Genomic DNA, 20709 nt, shown 5'->3' with positions numbered 1-20709 from the left:
TCTCTGAATTCCAACGAGTTCAAGCAGCTTTGCACATATCTGTTGGCCATTCGTGCTACTTCTGGGATATAGCTCTCTATGTATTTTTACTTATTGTTTCTACTAAATTATCTCTTTTGTTCACTTGTAAGGACTTTTTTGTGTATTCTGGATACGTAGGGTCAGCTGTTTCTATAGCAAATGCCTTCCAAGACAGCTTTTCAACACATTTGAGACCTGTCTTGTGCTCTCTTTACGGTGTGTTTTGATGAATAGAAGCTCTTCGTTTTTTACGTAGTTGAATTTATCTATTTGTTTATGGTTTGTAACTTTTGTGACTTGTTTAAGAATCCTTTCCTTTTCAGATTTTTAAAGATAGACTCCTTTGCCTTCTAAAGTGGTTACTGTATTACCTTTCATATTTGTGGCGAGGAAAGCTGGCTGCCTGCAGGCTCCCCCTAACTCATGCCCCGCTCCCCTTTCTGAGGGTAGTTACTGTGGGGAAGTAGCTGCTTAGTCGGCAATTAGTTAATTCATCTTTGCATGGAGATGGAGCTATATGACCTGCTCTTGACCATGGAATATGTGTAGACGTGATGTGACACTAATAGGTGTGCGTGCCTTCTCTCTTTCCTCATCCCCAAAGATGCAAGGACTCTGGGATACTGGGATTTGGTGAAGCCACAGATGGAAGGAACAAAGATGCTTGAATCCCTGCATGCAGGTAAATAGGCTGCCAGCCAGGAACACCGATATTGTGCAGTCACTTGAGCCAGAAAAGGACTTGTGTTATATTAACCACTACATTCGGGGGCTATTTTGTTTCATCAGCTACCATTACCCCAACCAGTTTGGAAACTGGTATCTTGAAGTCAGAAGCCCCCTTAACAAATTGTAAAATTTGTAGCATTGACCTATTATAGTTGGGTGGGAGGCAGCAGGAAAACAATAAAGCAAGACAGAAATACAGAGAGCTCCATTCCGTGGTAGCATAAAGCTTTGCCTGCTGTAATTTTGAAAGCGTATCTGGTGCCTACTAGATGTGTAGATCTGCAAGCAGTAGGTGGAAGGAGCTAGAAATGTTAGTGTGTTGGTTTCTCTTCACTGCTTATAGCAAAGAAGGTAAGTCCCAGCAAATAGCGGTTGGCTCAAGAACAGAGATGGAAAGTTATGGAGAGAGTCCAGAAACTTGGACTTGGCAAAACTGTTTCTGCACTCTAAACCAGGATTAAAAGTTGGAATGAGGGGTGCCTGGGTGGCTCAGTTAGTTAAGCCTCTGACTCTTGGTTTTGGCTTAGGTCATGATCTCATGGGTTGTAAGATTGAGTCCCGAGTCAGGTTTCTGGCTCAGTGCAGAGTCTGTTTGAGATTCTTTCCCTCTGCCCCTCCCCCTGCTCTCTCTCTCTCTCAAATAAATAAATAATCTTTTTTAAAAAGTTAGAATAAAAAGGACTTTGAACAGCGAAGGTCCAATAGGGGTTCTTAGTTACACGAAGGGATTAGGCCCTGTGGCAAAGATCGCATCAAAGTTATTTCTTTCCACCTCAAGGTTATTTTATGGCATAGCCTCAAGATACCTGTCATTGCATTGAGTCAACCATGGGAGGTGGGGAGTAGAAAGCAAAGATACGCATCAGAGAATTCTATCCAGGGGAGAATTAATATGGTTATTCATACATGGGATTTACTGGAAGCAAAGAGATGAGGAATCTAGTGAGTATCTGTGGGAATGATCTTGCTAAATCAACTGCAGTCTGGTTTTAAAAATGCCCGTGACTGTAATGTGGCTCTCATACTCCAAACTTGCCCCTGTAGGAAGTTGGCAATGAAAACCACTCCCTCAAGGAGGACTTACTCCTCCAGCCCGTTTCAGATGGGGCTTTAAGGCAGTGGTTCTCCCAAAGTGTGGTCCCCAAACCAACAGCTTCACCATCACCCAGGAACCTGTTAGAAATGTAAATTACCCAGACTCACTGAATCAGAAATTCTAGGGATGGTGCCTTAGCAATTTGTGCTGCAGTAAGCCCCCCGGGGGATTCTGATGCTTGCTAAAGCTTGAAACCCTTGCCTCAGAGGAGAAACAATCAGGAAAAATGTCCTGGACAGTGGGGAATGGTGGAAAGGAAGTTTCTTCTAGAGAACGTAATTGAGCCTAATCAAGGTAAAGAATGCCACAGCCAGGGAAGAGAGTCTTCCCAATGCCTGCATGGCAGGATTCCAACATTCCCATGACGATTGTCTTCTTTCTTTTCTTTTTTCTGAAGGAGCTTTTACATTGATATTATCTTTAATTTATTCTCTTTCTAGGTATTGGAGTGGGGATGGCTGCCATATAACAAGTCTTTTAATTCCTAAATAGCCAGATAATGAGGATCTACAACCAGACCATTTGGAGAGAACCGAGACCAGTTACTGCTGATGGAATGTGAGAAAGGTGGTAAAAAAAAAAAAAAGAAGAAGAAGAAGAAGAAGATAGCAGGAGGGGAAGAATGAAGGGGGGGAAACTGGAGGGGGAGACGAACCATTAGAGACGATGGACTCTGAGAAACAAACTGAGGGTTCTAGAGGGGAGGGGGGTGGGGGGATGGGTTAACCTGAGATGGTATTAAAGAGGGCAAGTACTGCATGGAGCACTGGGTGTTATACGTAAACAATGAATCATGGAACAGTACATAAAAAACTAATGATGTAATGTATGGTGATTAACATAACAATAAAAATTTAAAAGAAAAAGAAAGAAAGAAACCTCCCAGGCCCTGGGCAGCAGAGGCCTCATGAGATGAAAGGCTGTTGGGTCCCTGAATCACTGTGTGGACACAAGCGACCTTCTGACCAAGAACATCCACACAGATTTTTTTTTTTTTTTAGTGAGTAATAAACTTCTACTGTTTTGAGACAATTTCTAGTTCGATTTCTTTCATCATTATAATGATGTTGCATTTTTTATTTTTCCATAGGTTAGTAAGTTGCTTTGTGTCTTAGATGTGTCTCTTTAAAAGAGCATACATTATATTAAATGAAAGTGTAGTCTGAAAGTCTTATGTTTTTAACTGGGATATTTAGTTTTTTCACTTTTATTGTAATTACGGACATATTTGTATTGATTTTTCCACCTTATTTTATGGCTTTTGTTTGTCCCACATGTCTGTTTCTTTTTCTCTCTTCTTTCTTGGCTTCATTAGGATAAGTTGATATTTATTTATTTGTTTGTTTATTTACTGGCTGGCTGACTTCCTTATCTTTTATAACTCCCAGGTGAACAGAATTGGATCCATCATAATCCTTGGTTTATGACAGATTTTCATCACTGTGTGTGTGTGTTAGAGGGGTGGGGAAAGGCAGAAGGAAAGGGAGAGAGAGAATCTTAAGCAGACTCAATGCCCAGTGCAGAGCCCAACACGGGGCTCGATGCAGGGCTCGATCTCAGGATCCTGAGATCATGACCTGAGGCAAAATCAAGAGTTGGACGCTTAACCCACTGAGCCACCTGGGTGCCCCTTCTTCACTGTTCTATGCAAAGCCTTCCTCTGTATGATCCATTTATTTGCTTGTCAAGCAATACAAAAAACACTTATGACCTAATTGCACAACTGTTTTTGCTTTTTTCCCCATTTTCTTTTCCATCTCCTTCTGAAAATCTGCTCGTGTATATGTGGGGCTTCTCAGGCTTCACTCCAGATTCCTTTCTTATTTTTCATTTTCTTTTTTCTTTGGGTTGCATTCCAGATAGTTTTTTTTTTTCTTATCTCATTTCCAATTAATTAATTCTCCTTTTGCTGTGTTCAGTCTCTTGTTTTACCAGTCCATTAATATTTTTTTATTTCAACATATATTTGTTATTTCTAGAAGTCTGTTTTTCTAAATTTGCTCAATCATCTTATAGTCTCATTTTCATCACTCCTCTTCTCAAAGCTTTCTTAAAATTTAAACAAAATACACATTCTATTTTTCAACCCATACCTGATATTTCTCACATAGGGAACCTTTTGACAGTATGATTCTTCTATCCTCCAACTCTGATGTATTTCACCCATTGTGCCTTTTTGTTAGCATTTCTTGTGATTTCTTTTTAAATGTGTTTCTCATTTTCCTTGGAAACTTTACCACTAGGAATTCTTGGAGACCTAGGTTAAAGCTGTGTCCCCTCCGAGAGGCCTCTCATATGCTCTGCCAGTTGCCTGGTGGTACTACTCATCTGGAAATCACTTTAAATGCAATTCTCCACTTGAACTTCAATTTTAATGTGCAGATAACAACAAATTTACCATGAGGGCTTGATACTGACTATGATTTCTCAGGGACAGATTTGTTTTCCTTCTATCCAGTGTCAAAATAAATGCAGGCTATTTCACATGCTGCTCCCTACTGCTTTGTAACCTTATTTATCATTCTTCCTAACATGGAGAGTAGAGCCCATTAACATGCAGAGTTTTGCAAGATCTCCTATTGGAATCTCTACTTTTTTGAGTTTCCTACATTATGTCCTACCTCATATAGTTAGGATATATCATTCAAGACACTTCTAAGAATAAAAGTGGGTGCTATTAATAATTAGACCAGGGCAACAGACATTAACTAACGCTGTCCTAAGAGGGGAGGAAGGTGGGGGGATGGGTTAACTCCGTGATGGGTATTAAGGAGGGCACGTATTGCCTGGAGCACTGGGTGTTACACGCAAACTATGAATCATGGAACACTACATCAAAAATAAATAAATAAATAAATCTATCTTTAAAAAAAATAACTAACACTGTCCTGGGTAAACCAGGATATATGATCACCCTAATTATCCCAACACAGATAGCAAAACTTAGGCTCAAAATGCCAGATACTATTTGGAAAATTACTGCTTTTGCTGTTTGCTGACTTCTGTTTTCCCATCTTTATATGTATTTTTACCCTTTGTGGATTCTTTAGTTTCCTACCAGTTCAGTGAGCATTTTTACGGGTGTGTATGAAAATATTTTGTTTAGCCATTTTTGCTGTTTCCAACTGGAAGGTTGGAACAACAGTCTTCTCCCTCATCTTCAAAGGCAATACAAAGACTCACTTTAAGCATGAATTTTCCATATCCAGAAACTGGTCAAGTAAGAATTGGGATCATAAGCAGATATTTCTTATTCTAAGAAAGGCTCGTTTTTGTTGTTGTTCCATATATCATACCTTCTAGCACATTTCTAGGAGCTGGAGACACAAGTAAATGTGACTGTGAATTAGAGAAATTAAAATCTCACCAGCAACCAAAAGGACACAGGGGCATGGAAGACTGGTAATACAAATCCTGTGTAATAAAGTGGTCAAAATGCTTCAGGAATAGAAAAGAGAAGTTGTAGGCTGGCTATGCTAGGCTGGATGGTTGGAGAGAGGTTCTCAAAGGCTAAACTTTAGGGGCACATGGGTGGCAGAGTCGGTTGAGCATCCAACTCTTGGTTTCGACTTAGGTCATGATGTTGGGGTCCTGGGATTGAGCCCAGCAAGGGTGCCATGCTCAGGATAGAGTCTGCTTGAGATTCTAGCTCCATCTCTCTCTGCTCCTCCCGCTCGTGCTCTTTCTCTCTCAAATAAATAAACAAATAAATCTTTAAAAAAATAAGCTAAACTTTAGCAGTGCTTTAGTGAATGGTTAAAAGTTGAATAGGGGCCTTAATATTGGCCTTGTTTTAATTCCTTAATATGAAAAATATCTGGGTTTAGAGGGGGAAAACAGCACTATTATTTAAACTTTTAAATGGACTATGTGAATCAGAAGATGTTTGGCAAGAGGAAGGTAATTTGTTATTTGATACAGAGAGCATCATTTGTGGTGCATATGTAGATTTTTTTTTTTTCTTTCCTGGTGTAAAATTCAGATATTTATAATGTTGCCTCTGATAATGCGATAATACTAAATATTTAATACCAAATATTGTGGTATTGTTGATCTCCTAGGTGGATTTAAACAGATAAATGGGGGCATTTAACCATGTACAATTAGCACCCTAAGATATGTCTGTGGATTTGCCATTTAGAACATCCTTTAGAGTTATTGGTGAGAGAGATTTAGATAATTGTATATGTTCCTGAAATAATCCCTTTGGATTGAGCTCTTCAGAACATAACTAGAATAATGATAAACTAGGATGCAAAATGAATTGGATAAACATTTTACTGAGATTTGGTAAGTAAATGCAGCATAGCATGAACAATCAGCCTAAAAGGTACATATGAATAATGCCGCTGGTTTGCAAGATTGCAATATCTTTGAAAGTGTTCTTGCTTACCACGAAGGTCTCTGTCTTCAGGGGGGTAGCACAATGGCATAGAGGTTTACAAGATGCTGGTGTGAGTTAACCTGAATAGAGTTAAAACTGATATTGAGTCCTAAACATGCATTCCTCCATTCTAGAAATCCCTGTACTCAACGAGCAACAATATAAATGAAGAATAAAGATTTTTCGTATCTATGTTTTATTTTTTAAATGTTTGTGGAAGGCATTGTGATAAATCCAAAAAAACGCATCATTTAGAAACATTAAGGTAGTGTTAGTGAGCATTTCTAGAAAGAAAAACATGTGTTCAGGCTATGAGCATATTTTCAAATCACAGAAAACAAATTCTATGCTATTATGTAATCACATAACATCTACTCTTATATTATTCCATATCTAATCATAGAGACAAAATAAGAATAAGGAAATAGAGGGGTGCCTGGGTGGCTCAGTCGGTAAAGCATCTGCCTTTGGCTCGGGTTGTGATCTCAGGGTCCTGGGAACAAGCCCTGCGTCGGGCTCCCTGCTCAGCGGGAGGTCTGCTTCTCTTTCTCCCTCTGTCTCCTCCCCCCTGCTCATGCTCTCAGTCTCTCTCTCACTCTCAAATAATAAATGGAATCTTTAAAAAAACAAAACAATGCTTACCTCACTCACACATTCAACCTAGGTGTCATCTCACACCATCATAAGAAGGGTGAGTACAGTAAAATAATAATAATAATAATAAAAGAATAAGGAAATAGAGCAATTCCAAGAAACTCAGTGGTTTAGGTGCACCTAAAAGAAATCCCACTTTCCTAAAACCTCTGAAATGCACACAAAACAGAGAACGCTTCACCTGCACTGAAATCAGGCAATCACCCTGGCATCCTGTGACCAGCCTCTTAGACTTTCTTCTGCTTATCAAACAGAATACATTGAAAGGACATGCCAGGAGAACTCTCAACTCCCCAGTGCAAAGTACGTGCCAAGTTGTGGGTCATTAGTGAAGGGCATGTGGACTAACCCCACTCATCTCCCCCAGCTCAGTATCCAAGAGCTCTTTGTTGTTCTTTCAACGGTCATTCTTTTAGAATCTCCTGGTCTATTTCAAAGATGTCTCACAGAGTATTAATTTAAAGGTTTTTTGAAATCTTCTTATGCTCGCTACAGTGTTTCTGTTTCCCAATGTGCTTTTTTTCCTGTTTGTTCATTTTGGAGTCCCTGATTCTACCATAGGCTTTCATTGTTTGCCCTGTTATGTGTGGCTGTCCCCTCGTTCTGAAGAGTAAGGCACTAAGAAGTGAGTTGACAAGGGGGTCAACTAGTGCGCAGCACCATGGGTGAGCAGGCTGAGCTCTGCCCCAACTGTTAGCATCTAGAATTTTCTCTCCTTTTATGTAAGTAAGTCAGGAGAGTGTAGTGGTTCTGCACGTGGGCTTTGAAGTCAGATTACCCGGGTGCATGAAGAAAGCAGAGAAAGAAAACGGAGCCCTGTGCATCACTTGTGTTAATAAGTTACATTGGTTATTGGCATATTTTCATTTCCATAGAGAAGAATGTGCCAATATTCTGCTAGGAAATGCAAACATGAGTTTCCGGTGATATCACAGCCACATGTTTCTATCAGCTCTTTTGGACCTCGCTTTGATGCTGCCTTCGGTTTTATCTGTTGTCCCCGAGAATCTTCCTGTTCAACATCCCCAGAATGAAAAGCTTCGAATTCTGGTGTGGAAAAGGGTCAGTCATTGGTTTGCAGAGGAGAAGGGGGAGTATCTAGAGATGCCCTTGTTTCTTCTTCAGGCTTTAAATCAAACCCCTTGCTGTCAGCCCCACTTACAACCCTCTCTGAGAAGTAGCTGGGAGCTCGAACCCCTGAGTATTTTGTAGTTAGGTGGAATACATTAGCGTGCTTCTGGATTCGCTGCATGACCAGCTTTGTTTTCATCTGGCTTCACCATTCAGCCATGGGCTTTCAGTTTCTAAATTGTCTAACATCTTTATAGTTAGGTTCCTGTTGTTATTTTAGTGTCATTTGAGGAGAGGAGATGAGTGGTTTCACCTCCATGTTTAAATTAAAATCTCCCACAGTTTAGAAGAGTGAACAGTGGAAAAAACATCCCCCATGGATGCCACTCCGTCACGTGGCACAGATTATAGTGGAACAGAAGGGAGATGCTCTCGCACCATTAGCAGCAATAGGAATGAACAACACATATGATCCAATGTCATCAGGCTGGGACCATAGACAGAGCAATACAGTGAGCCCCACAGTCACCCCCGATCTCTGTCGGGGCATAATTTCCTAACTATGGTGCAGAGATCAGAAGTCTAGGCAGAGGACAGCGGTCCTGTAGTCCCACTGAGCTAAGGAGATGGAGGCCAGAGTTTGGCATTGCCGAAGTATCTGAACTATTTGGAGCAGAGCACCAAGGATGACGAAATCATGGGGAGCATAAGGGCAAAAATATACGGAGATTTCCTGTGATCCCTGGGCCAAGGGCTGTGTTTGCAGGGCGAGATCTCTTGAGATTGACCAGCAAGAGGCTGCTAAGGCATCAGAGAAACTAGTATTCGAGCAGTGCTAGGGGACGTTGCCATTCTGACCCAGCCAGGGAAGAAAAATGTCACTCACTCACTAACTAATAACTAATTTCACTGAGACAGCAGAAAACTGCATCTTAGTAGTAAAGAACATGCCCCAAAGTAAGGTTGATTTTAAACATGCTTTGGGGAAAAAAAAGCCTAAAACCAAGTCTGGACAAGACCAGAGGAGAAACAAAATTTGGTATTTGGGGTCCAGCTGGATTAGAAGGGTGTGGAAAACATCTTGGGCTTTTCACAAATGTGTTTTTAAAAAAATTATAAAACCAAGTCAACACAATTTTAAAGTGATTAACAAGTAATTGATGTGTCTACAAGAGAAAAGTCAACAATATTCAGAGGACAATAATAGAATCTAGAGTCTCCACAATGATGTATTCATTGTCTAATATTCAGTAAAGAAAAAAAAAAAAGATTAGACATGCAAAACAGAAAAATGTGTCTCACAGCCAAGAAAAGAAAAGCAATTAGAAATTAGCCTCGGGGCACCTGGGTGGGCTCAGTCAGTTAAGCATTCGACTCTTGATTTTGGCTCAGGTCATGATCTCAGGGTCGTGAGATTGAGCCCAGAGTTGGGGTCCGTGCTCAGAGTGGAGTCTGCTTGTCCCTCTCTCTCTGCTCCTCCTCCCACTTGCGCACACTCTTGCTCTCTCTCTCTCTCAAATAAATAAATAAAAATCTTAAAAAAAAAAAGGAAACTAACCTCAAGGTCACTTTACATTGTTACTATTGTTATATTAGTCAGTCGGTCTTTAAAAAACCATTGTGGGGGCGCCTGGGGGGCTCAGTGTTAAGCGTCTGCCTTCGGCTCAGGTCATGATCCCAGGGTCCTGGGATCGAGCCCCACGTCAGGCTCCCTGCTCCGAAGCCTGCTTCTCCCTCTCCCACTCCCCCTGCTTGTGTTCCCTCTCTCGCTGTCTCTCTCTCTCTCTCTCTCTCTGTTAAATAAATAAATAAAATCTTTAAAAAAAATAAAATAAAAAAATAAAAAACCATTGTGGTCAGCTACATGACAGCCTTCCAAACATATCCTTGTCCTAATCCCAAGAACCTGTACATATGCTACATTATGCAGAAAAAGGGACCTGGAGGATGTGATTCATTGACGGGTTTTGAGATGAGATTATCCTGAGTTATCTGGGTGGGCCCAATGTAATTGCAAGAGTTACAATAAAAGGAAAGCAGGAGAATCAGAGTCAGACAGAGGAGATGGACAGCTAGAAACACAGGTCGGAGAGATTCCAAGATGTTGTGCTGCTGGCTTTGAAGATGGAAGGAGGGGCCGTGACCCAAGGAATGCAGGTGGCGGGCATCTAGAATCTGGTTAATGAAAGGAAATGGCTTCCCATCTAGAATCTCCAGAAGTAAGGCAGGACTTCTGACCTCTGAAAGAAAGTAAAGTTGTGTTGTCTTAAGCCACTAAATTTGTCGTAATACATTACAGCATCCAGAGGAAAGTAATACAAACCAGATGCTAGATTTAACAGGCAAAGATGTTAAAGGAGCTATTTAAATACGTTTAAAGAGTTAAAGGAAAGTGATATATTTAGTGAATGAGGGGAAACTTAAGAAGAAAAGTGGAATTCAATAGAAATTTTACAATTGAAAAGTAAAATAACTGAAATAAAAAACCTCTCAGGGGAGCCCCTTTGATTCCTTTCAAATGCAATTTCTGTCATTCAAGCGAAGATTAATGGACATGCAAGGAGACAAGATCACATGACCTTTGAACATGGGTAAAATGGCGGGCAATAGAAGCAGATCCAATGGTTATATGATACTGTAGTAAACAGACAAAGACTTTAAAATAACTAATTATTCAGTTCTAGAAAATATAGGGAAAGGAACAAAATAGATCCAAAGACCAAAAAAAAAAAAAAAAACAAAACTTCACAGGAGTGGTAGAATAAAGATAACCAAAAGTCCATTGCATAAATTAAAAAAATACAATATCTGAAATTAGGAATTCAATGCATGAGTTTCATAGCAGATTATATACAGTACAAGCCAGGATTAATGAAAGATAAATAGAAAATATTCAGATAGAAGGATGCAGAGGGAAATAGAATTGAAAGAAAACAGATCAATGTGCATAATAATTTATTTTCTTCCTAGGAACTCAGTCACAGAAAGGGTTCTACCCCTTCAGGGATTTTTGCATTGCTGGCCTTGTATCCTTTGATATCATCTGGACTCATTGTGTTTTTTGTTGTTGTTTTTAAAGATTTTATTTATTTCTTTTGAGAGAAAGAGAATGAGAGAGAGAGAGCTTGAGAGGGGGGAGGGTCAGAGGGAGAAGGGAGCCTGATATGGGACTCTATCCCGGGACTCCAGGATCATGACCTGAGCCCAAGGCAGTTGCTTAACCAACTGAGCCACCCAGGCGCCCTCATCTGGACTCATTGTATAGCATCAGGTAGATTATATCAAACGGTGTTGCTGGGTAGAGCTTAAGAATAAAATTAGAACAGGAAATGAACATTTAACTTCAAGTGCTACATGGCCTTGTAACTACTAACGTCTTGTTCTACCTCTTCTCAGAGCTTTCTAGGGGAAAGTTAAACTGCCCTGCCCTGGTCCAAGAGGACACAAAGGCACGAAGGTGGGTTTCTAGAAGCATGGCAGCAGTGAAGCAAGCTCCTTCCCCAAGGGTGCAGCTCTAACCCTGTGGATCATAGGCATGGCTGTTAACCCCGAAGAGTTAAAGAACAGAAATATGGCCGATATAGAAAGAAAATGCTGCCAACGCTTACACTCCCATGGAGAGAGCACTGGAGGGGCAGCTTACCGATCTCTTTTCATCCCTTACTTGTGACTTCCCAAAGAAGGAGGAGGAGCTCAGTTTGATCAGTGGGTCTGCGCTCAGAGTGGATGGGTAAATGATAGTTGATGGGCCAAAGATCTTTACAGAAAAGCCGTAATGAACAAAAGCAGAAGAGTGTTCGAATTTTAAAATTCACCGTTGTGAAAGCCCTAGTGGGTCCAGACAAGAATTAGCAATGACTGATAAACTATGAAAGGCAAAGGAGGTTGGAGATCTTTATGAGATGAGCATTAGGCTGAAACATCCTGAAACCTCTGCTCAGTTGTCCAATGGAGGGCAGTGAGACATTGAAGCTCCTGAGGCAGAGTACTGTTGTGGTGGAAGGAAAACAAGGAGGAAGGGAGGGGGGAGGGGGAAAAAAGAGAGAGGGAGGGAGAGAGGGAAGGTGGCGGGAAAGAATCTGCATCTAATCTAACCTCCAGCTCTGCCTTCCAATTTCCACCAAATACAGGGCATGGAGGGACATGACAAACAGCAGAATTGAATTAAGACAGGCGAACCCACAATCAGGAAAATGCCACAGGACGAATGACACAATTTCTGCAGTAAATAGATGACAATAAATAAAAGAAACAGGAACTCTAATAGATTAAAAGAAATTTATTAGACCTCTCAACCACATGTGATGCATGGGCCTTGTTTGGACCCTAATTTGAAAAAAACAAAAAAACAAAAAAAACCCCAACTGTAAAAAGACATGTTTGAGGTAACCAAGGGAAAGAAAATAAGGATTAGATATTAGATACTATTAAGGAATCATTTTTTATTTTGTGTCGGTTTTCTGTTTTTTGAAAGAGATCAATGTTGAAGCACTTATAGGTGAAACTACTGTGTTTTCTAGGATTTGCTTTTAAATATTCTAGCAAAAAAGCGTGGAACGGGATAGATGAGACAAGGATAGGATGTTAATTACTGGTGAAATTCAGTCATGGATACGTGGGGTCATTTTGGTACTTTCTCTTATTCTGTGACAGTTTAAATGTCCATGATATACAGATAAAAACAAAGTGGAGGGGTTCCTGTGACTCCAAAATTTGGAACAGGTTTTTCCGGATTCCCTGCCCTCACGTGCAATGAGCCTAACTTGAACTTGGAGTCCTTACTGTGGTGAACAGCCCCAGCACCTCCCTCTCTGGCAGAGTCAGAACTCTGCTCTTTTGTCCTCATACTTTCTTGGCCTACCACTACGAGGCAAGGTCATTCGGGTCCCATTTTAGTCTCAGAAGAATCATCAATCTCTTTTTTTGGCTTCCATTCCAAACACAATTAGCCCAGAACTCTTTACTTTGGAAAATAAAACTCACCCTTTGAATCCAATTTGGCTTGGATCTTTGTGACCATATTCTATGCGCAGAACCCCGGAGGGCAGACAGTCATCTGCACCTGACCCCAAACTGCAGGGAGCAGGTCAGGTATAAGAGAATGACAACACAGCTGAATAAAGGAAGGTAGTTTGAGGATAAAGGAAAATTATGCATGTTCCCAAACTAAGATCGGTTATCCAGGGTAATAGAAAGGTTAAAAATTTGAGAGAGTGGGATTAAGTGTCAGAGCAAGGTCCCTAAGAGAGCAGAAGAAGGACCAAAGATGCAGCAGAAGAATTAGTATCAGAAAGAGAACCCATTTATTGTTCTGAACATGGGTGTGAAAAAGGAAAAGGAAAAAAAAAGATTCTACAGGGACAAGTTGAGATAGACATAAGGGAGGTTGAGGTGGCTTTTTTCCGGTGGGCAAAATCTTTGAAATAAGAAAGGAGAGAGACCGAGGGAAAGGAAAGGGGTTTGTGTCCAGGGTTAGAACAACAACAGCTATGGTATATAGGCTAACTAACCCGGCCACACTTTGGTGAGGGCCCCGGAGCTGGGCTGGGCATTTGGGAGACAGGAGAGGGGAGTGACCCCACCTCCAGGTTTCCAGTGGACCTCGGGATGCTGCCCCATGCTGTGCAGTCAGCATACGTGAGCACGTTGAGCCCTCCAGTCAAACAGCTCATTCCTTATGCTATAGAAAGGCCCCAAAGAGGATGGCTCAGAAGGCGGGTGGTGAAGACAGCGCCATCATCCAGAAAGGTCCATGTGCAGAGCCACTGCCTCCCCCCCATCCCACCCCCACCTGCTTGGCACAGGTTCCCCCCATCGTCCTCACTTAGGTCTAATGTTCTAGAAGCACCTGAAAGTCACAAAGCATTCCCATGGTACTCATTCTTCTGTTTCAACCATCTATTCCAACCTTATTCTAAAACTGATTCTTAAAATTATTTTTTGCTCCCTAAACACAGAGAACATAAGCTTCATGTAAATAGAATAATGGTAAAGCTGCGTTTTCACAGAAAAATGTTACCAGCTTATTCAGTGATTTTAAATTAGTTTATTAATTGTATCAACACATTGACTAAGGTTTTAAATATCCAGACTAGGCATTTTCTCAAATATTTATACTTAGTGATAATTAAGCACACACATAACTCAAAAACAGCCTTAGCTGTTACAATAAATAGATAACATATTTTCAAGAGAGTCACAAAAGAGAAAGGTATCTAAAGAGAATTGGTGTTTCCTGGGATAATTTTCCACAGAAATCAAAACACTTAGATTTTACTTAATACCCAATATATACATGACATTTCAAAGTACTTCTGTTCCCCCAAAAGAGGCCCCTCCTCCCTTTCCAGGGATGTGTTGGTAATTACTAATACAACTTGATAATTTTTCTCAATTCAGTAACAACTTCTAAAAATATCTACACCAATAAAGACATAATGCCTCCAATATCTTACGGGCATGTAAGTCATTCATCTGCATAGACATCTTTGAATTGTCTCAAGCATATTGTATCAGTTGGCTTGAATCTAAACTGATGAAAGCCTAGTGAGAAACACAGTTTAATGATCTCAAAGCAAAGTTTGAAGAAAAAAAGTCTTAAGGACATGAAATGAAAATAAAGAGAATGCTGAGAAAGAGACAAATAATGCCTTGCATAGTCTAAGGGTTCAATACGGACAGGCCCGAGTATGAAGGAGCATGAAACCAAGTGTGAGAAGAGTGTCTTTCTTCAGTCTTGGCACCTAACTTAACTGGGGCAAGTGGGTGAACTTTCGATTTTATAAAACTACTGAGACTCGTAGTTTTATTTATACAGAGTAAGTTGGTGAAACTAGATATCCTAGATTTTTCAAGATGTCCCTGAGTTCCAATAGTTTCAATCCCACACGTGAATCCTCTACTGATAGGTGTGTATCCCATTCTTACGTCGACCCTAGGGAAGATCTCAATAAATGGGTTGCACAGAATTCCTGGTGGCCCTGTCCTGGCTTTGGCACGTAATTACCTGAACATACAATATTTACTGAGAACCACTGAGGGAGCTATTCTGGACTTCTTAGAAGTTCAAGTCTGAGCAGGCTCTTCTTGGTTGACTAGCTGAAGTATGTCAAGGGTTGTTTGAGTAACTGATTTTTTTTGCTTGCTCTAGGTCCGCACTTGCGTTGCATCTCACCATGGAGCAGATGGCCTGCTGAAAGTTGTCACTGACCACCACGTACAGTAGTAGGTTACCAAAGGTGTTCAGGGCAGCCAAGGGTCTAGAAACGATGTAAGCTTCATGGATCTGGTTCTCAACAGAGCAGCTGATTGAAAGCAGGCGAGATTCGATCCGGATGACCCTCAAGATGTGGAAGGGTAAAAAACATATATAAAACACGAGGAGTAGCAGGATGGTTAGCCTTCTAGCTTTCTGCTTCAGGCAGCTGTGATTGTGAGGTCCTTGGGTTAGGGTGTAGATGATCGTCGTATAGCAAAGTGTCACTATCACCAGGGGAAGGCAGAAAGTAGTGGCCGTCAAAATTAGATTGTACCATTTGATGGTGGCGAGGTCATCCGAACTGGTGAGGTCAAGGCAGGTAGATCTGTTGGTCCCGGTGGTTGAGGTGATCAGGAAGGTCATAGGAACAACGGCCACCAGTGAAACGATCCACACCACAGCGCAGGCCACCACGGCCCATCGAGTTTTGTGAATGGAAAAGCAGCTCAGGGGGTGAATGATCACAAAGTACCGGAAGATGCTAAAGCAGGTGAGGAAGAGGATGCTGCTGTACAGATTGAAATGGAATCCAAAGCGGATAAACTTGCACATGAAAGCCCCAAAGATCCAGTTTTCATCGCTGGCGTAGTAGTGAATCAGGAAAGGGAAGCTGGTCAGATAGAGCAGGTCTGTGCAAGCCAGGTTCAGCATGATGACAGTGCTGCCTTTCCAGGGCCGCATTTTGAAAATGTAAGTGGAAATTGCTACTGCATTCCCTGGAAAGCCCACCAGGAAGATGATGCTATAAATAACAGGGAGGTAATGCCTCTTGAGTGGGATTTTTTCATCAGTGCAATTTCCGAACGGCGCTGCATAATCGGGGAAGTCAGAGGCATTTGCAAAACTGTCTGGTGGCTCATTCATGGCTGTCTTTCATCTTGCAGGAAAACAGGAGTTCGGCTTGGCAGTTCAAATCGGCTTCGAAATAACTCGCTGATAAAGGAAAATAGAAAACATTAATGATGGGGTAATGAAAACAATGATCTTCTTTTAAATGAAAATTGCTCTAAGATCCTAAATTTGCCACTTCTTTCTCTTTAATCTCAAAGAGACCCTGTGGAGAAGAGATTGAATTTCTAGGAAAACTGTTGTGAGGCAAGACATCTAATAATAATATAAAAGTTAAATTACCACCAGAATGAAAATGAAGGATTGGAAAAAACAACTGCGCTTAGCTGTGGAAAACAATTTGGCAAGGTTGCTGTTTGGGGACGCCGTAGGGTGTCACCATTAGAGACTTCACCAAAGACCCGCCATTACTCAAGCACGAGGCACTTCACCATCGTGTTACCTCTAAACTTCACAAGATACTGAGAAGTGTTTCTTACTTTCTCTATTTTACAGAAGAAACAAACACTGAGGGAGGTTTTGCAACCTGTCCCTGCTAAGGCATCTAGGGGCAAAGCCGGGGTTCAACCTGTGTTAGTCTGATTTAGAAGCCATCCTCTATTCTGCCTTACCTCACTGTGCTGTCTCTCCATCTGGATTCCCCCAAATACCTCATGGAATGTGAAATGGGAAGGCATGAAAAGACAGAATACCGGCCATTTTTTAAATGTAGATTTCGTGCCTTGCACCATCACGTGTATGGTAGATTTCATTTTCAAATGTCAGCTCTTCCAACCTATTTACTAGCTAACATAATTTGTTCATGGGAGGGCATGTGTGTCTGCCAGGGGAAGAAGAGCAGCAGATTCATGCAGCATTAAGAGCTTTGGGTTGTGTCGCCAGCCTGCCTGACCTTGATTCTCAGTTTAGCCGCTGAGAACTTGAATGTCCCTAAGCACCTTGCTGAAGCCCTCCAGGGCTAGGATCAGTGGGATTTTCACTTCCTTCTTCTTACTTATCAGTGTTTTCTAAAATTTTGTCAGTGAATTTCTGCAATGAGAAAAGCATGAAGATTATTTAAAAGAATTACTTACAATTGGCTTTTTATTCAGATGTAAATAGATGCTGGTAAAATGCATCCACTTACACATTTATGGAGTGCCCACTGTGTATTAATTAGGCACTCTGCCAGCTCTTAGAGATACAAAATGAATAACACACACAGATGTACAAGCACTATCACAGTCTACTGGGGGAGATGGACATGGACATAATTTTAACGAAATATAACCCTACCGCATGGAGCTCTCAATATATTTTTTAAAAAAGCAAGACAAACACTTGGAACACTACTGGGCATATGATAAGTGCTCAATAAATGTCGGGTAGTTGTTAATCACTAAGTCCTTTGATAGATGAACAGCACAAAGCTACCGAGATCACAAAGAAGGATGGGAATACCTACCTGGAGAACGGGGGAGGACACTAGAGGAAGGTCATTAGGAAGGAACATTTAAGCTGAAGGTAACAATAGGAAGGGAAAGGCATTCCAGGCAAAGGGAATAGCATGTGCAAAGCCACTGACATAGAAGGCTCAGGGGAGCTCTAAGTAGCTCAGTGTGGCTGCTACATTAGGGAGCAGTGGGAGATGCAGCTGGAAAGAAAAAGTAGCTGATAATGAAAATAATAGCACCTCCTGTGGACAAAGCTCTACTACTCTAAGTGTCTTCCGTGTATAAATTCATTCAATCCTCACAGCAACCTGGCGAGGTAGTTCTGTGATCATGCCCATTTTACAGAGGAAACTGAGGCATGAAGAAGCAGTGATTTGCTCAAGGTCACCCTGCTAGTCAGGAGTGAACCAAGATACAGACTAGGGCAGTCTGTGTGCAGAACAAGGCTGCCCCTCACAATACATAGGCAAGAATTGAACTAAGTGCCCTAAAATAACAAGGCTGAATTAGGCTTTATCCCAGAAGGGCTAAGTAAATCAAACATCATAAATTGTGTGATGCAGGGCTAAATTGTCAATGATAATGGTACTCAGCTCTTTGGGTTGAGAGAGGTTAAATAAGTTGATATGTTAATGTACATAAAGTGTTTTGAAGGATGCCTGGCACATACTAACTGCTATATCATTGTCGGCCATCATCATTACTATTACCTGGTACGAAAATCTACACTTTCATGCTTTCCCTCAGTGTAGCAAAGAGGTATATTTCAGACTGGCCCAACTTAACTAATCTGAAACTGATAAAATCTTCCCCTGTTCATTGGCCTTGAATATACTCCTCCAGCTCACACTTCAGGGGCAGATCAGGACGCCTTTAAATATTTATGACTTTTATTCCATATGAATTGGGGAAAGACTAGCCTAGGGATGGGAAGCATGCCACTGGGCAGCCATTAGGATCGTCCGGGGGAGAGGCCAGTACTCACTGGGATGTGTATTACAGACGGAAAGCAAATGTTTCCTTCCTTGTCAAGTTAATTTACTCTCACTGGACACAATATTCCTTGAACTATTACCTACACAGTACGGCAGGTGATAGGAGTCAGGTCCTGCTGACCAGCAAGGGTGCTCTGAGCCCAGGAAACTGCAGCAGAGAGCTTTTTCCTCGGCCAGATTCTTTAAATGGACTCATGGGCAGGTATTTAAACCCGAAAGCAAGGGGTCATGGTCAGAGAGTCCCTGAGGCAGCACTTCCAGAAGTCACTTCTTAATAAGTCCTGATTCAAGGCCACACTGTTTGTCTGTCAACTCCCTGAAAGCAGAAACATAGAATCACCTTGTATCCAAGGGCCGACTAGGAGAAAGTGCTCAGTATATATTTGCTTAAAAAAAAAAAAGAACAATGAACAACATCAGCAGAATTTTATCTTAGGCTCAAGGGTTAATGAAGTGGCAAATATTATTTTTTTAAAAGTTTGCTTCTTTAACCACTTTTAAAGCAAGAAGCACAATTATAATTTCTGTTATTGCCAAATAACCCCCTGGCCCTGGTATGGGGCCATTTTAAATAACGATCATATCAGGAAAAGACAGGTTGTAGGTAGAAACAACCACCTTACTGTTTTGAAAAATAACAGTTCAACTGGGGATTTAGTGAAGACTGACTGACCCGTTGTAAGGGAGGAGGGGTTAGCTAAGAAATTTAACCCCTCTTCCATAAGCTTCAGCAAAAGAATGGTTGAGTTTACAAAATATGGGTCAAGTTTAGAGCAATGGACAGAACTGGGCAGGGATGTGAGTGAAGTAGAAGAGGCAGGTTCCAGAGTCCTGTGAAATTCACCACCACCACCCAGATGTCCACAAAGGACTCATTTACATTCAAAGGACAGTAAAGAAAAATGTGATGTGTCCCCTGTTTTTTGCTACAACAGTGGATCTCAATCATAGGGAGGTTATAGACCACCTAGAACTAACCGACTCTTCATAAACTGGCAATAGTGATCTATTAAGTTTCAACATAACCAGATACATACATGTGAACTAAACTAGTGTTTAAATAAAATAAAAGCAAGCGCCAATAATTTGGGATATTTTTATAAAGAAAAAACACATCATTTTGGCTCTATTTTTTTCTGTGAAATTGGGAAGAGAATGTGATTATTTGAGGCTAGTTGCAGGACATCAGTGTTTTGGAAACACACAGCTTGGGGACCGCTATCCTAAATGCCAACTTGCCCATGAACCTCACACACTGGGATACCAAGCTTCTGCAGATAGGGAAGATAGGAACAGAAATAGCATCTATTCAAGTAGCAGCATATACCACTGTATGTCCATGGCACACTCTTGCCCATTTGGTGGGAACAAGTGGGATTAAGGATGAAATGTGATTTTCCTAAGGTATCTGTTAATTTTGTAGTAAGCTCCAAACCCAACTTCCCGGACCCCACCCTGTCAGAGTTCTTTTCCCTCCAGACTCACGCCCTAGGTTTTTCTGGTGCTATTCCAAGGCTGAGTTAACATTCATTCTTTCCTCTTCTCAAGCTGCCAGTGGACCAGGGACATAGAAACTTGTAACCCTGAACCTCTCACATTCCTTCAGAGTCCTCGGAAACTGCAGCTGGGGCTGCTTTTGGTTATCAAGAAGAACCGTAGATAGACATTTCATTCACAAAGATCCATCTTCGTTTCCTCCTCTACATATCTGTAAACTGATTTGATTTCGTACTAGTGAAAAACAGACCAATTCTTAATCCAGGCAAATTTGAGAGGCTCATGAATGTTGTCCTCCCAGAATTTGAAGGAATCCCTCTCTCTAACCCTTCCCTCAATCCCAGTTTTCAAATAAGAATCTGCCACTCAGTCACCCTAAAGACTGTTAGTACTTGCCATGTTGATGGGGCCCAAAGCTATGATTTTAGCTATTTGATCTTTAAATAAAGTCTATGGAAGCCCTCCTGGGAAAAATACATGTACGGGCACACAGAAATTTTACATACCATTTGGAGATTTAGAGACAGTACTAAACTTGTTCATTAAATCCACGGTGACAAAACAAGACAAAAAAAAAAAAAGAAAGAAATGCATGGGGGGCGGGCGGTGTTCCTTCACTTGTTGGGAAGACTGTGGGGAAGTGTCTTGGAACCTTTGCTAACACCAGGAAGATGCAGTAAGAGCTAAGAATGTATCCAGAAGTCAGAATCAATCAGTGTCAG

At 41.2% G+C, this 20709-nt stretch overlaps 1 protein-coding gene across 1 annotated transcript; it reads right to left on the bottom strand.

The window, feature by feature from the left end:
- Positions 1–14063: 14063 nt before the first annotated feature.
- Positions 14064–16142, bottom strand: OXGR1 (oxoglutarate receptor 1). Its single transcript, XM_045867805.2, has one exon. The coding sequence runs from the start codon at positions 16075–16077 to the stop codon at positions 15064–15066; it is 1014 nt and encodes a 337-aa protein (XP_045723761.1). The 5' UTR covers positions 16078–16142; the 3' UTR covers positions 14064–15063.
- Positions 16143–20709: the final 4567 nt, after the last annotated feature.

The sequence above is a fragment of the Mirounga angustirostris genome, unplaced genomic scaffold (assembly GCF_029215605.1).
Source record: "Mirounga angustirostris isolate CCGP_5_RB_7025 unplaced genomic scaffold, mMirAng1.0.hap1 SCAF_3, whole genome shotgun sequence".
In the NCBI taxonomy this organism is placed as follows: Eukaryota; Metazoa; Chordata; class Mammalia; order Carnivora; family Phocidae; genus Mirounga; species Mirounga angustirostris.
The sequence above is the reverse complement of the archived record's forward strand: the minus strand, read 5'-3'. Positions and strand labels throughout refer to the sequence as shown.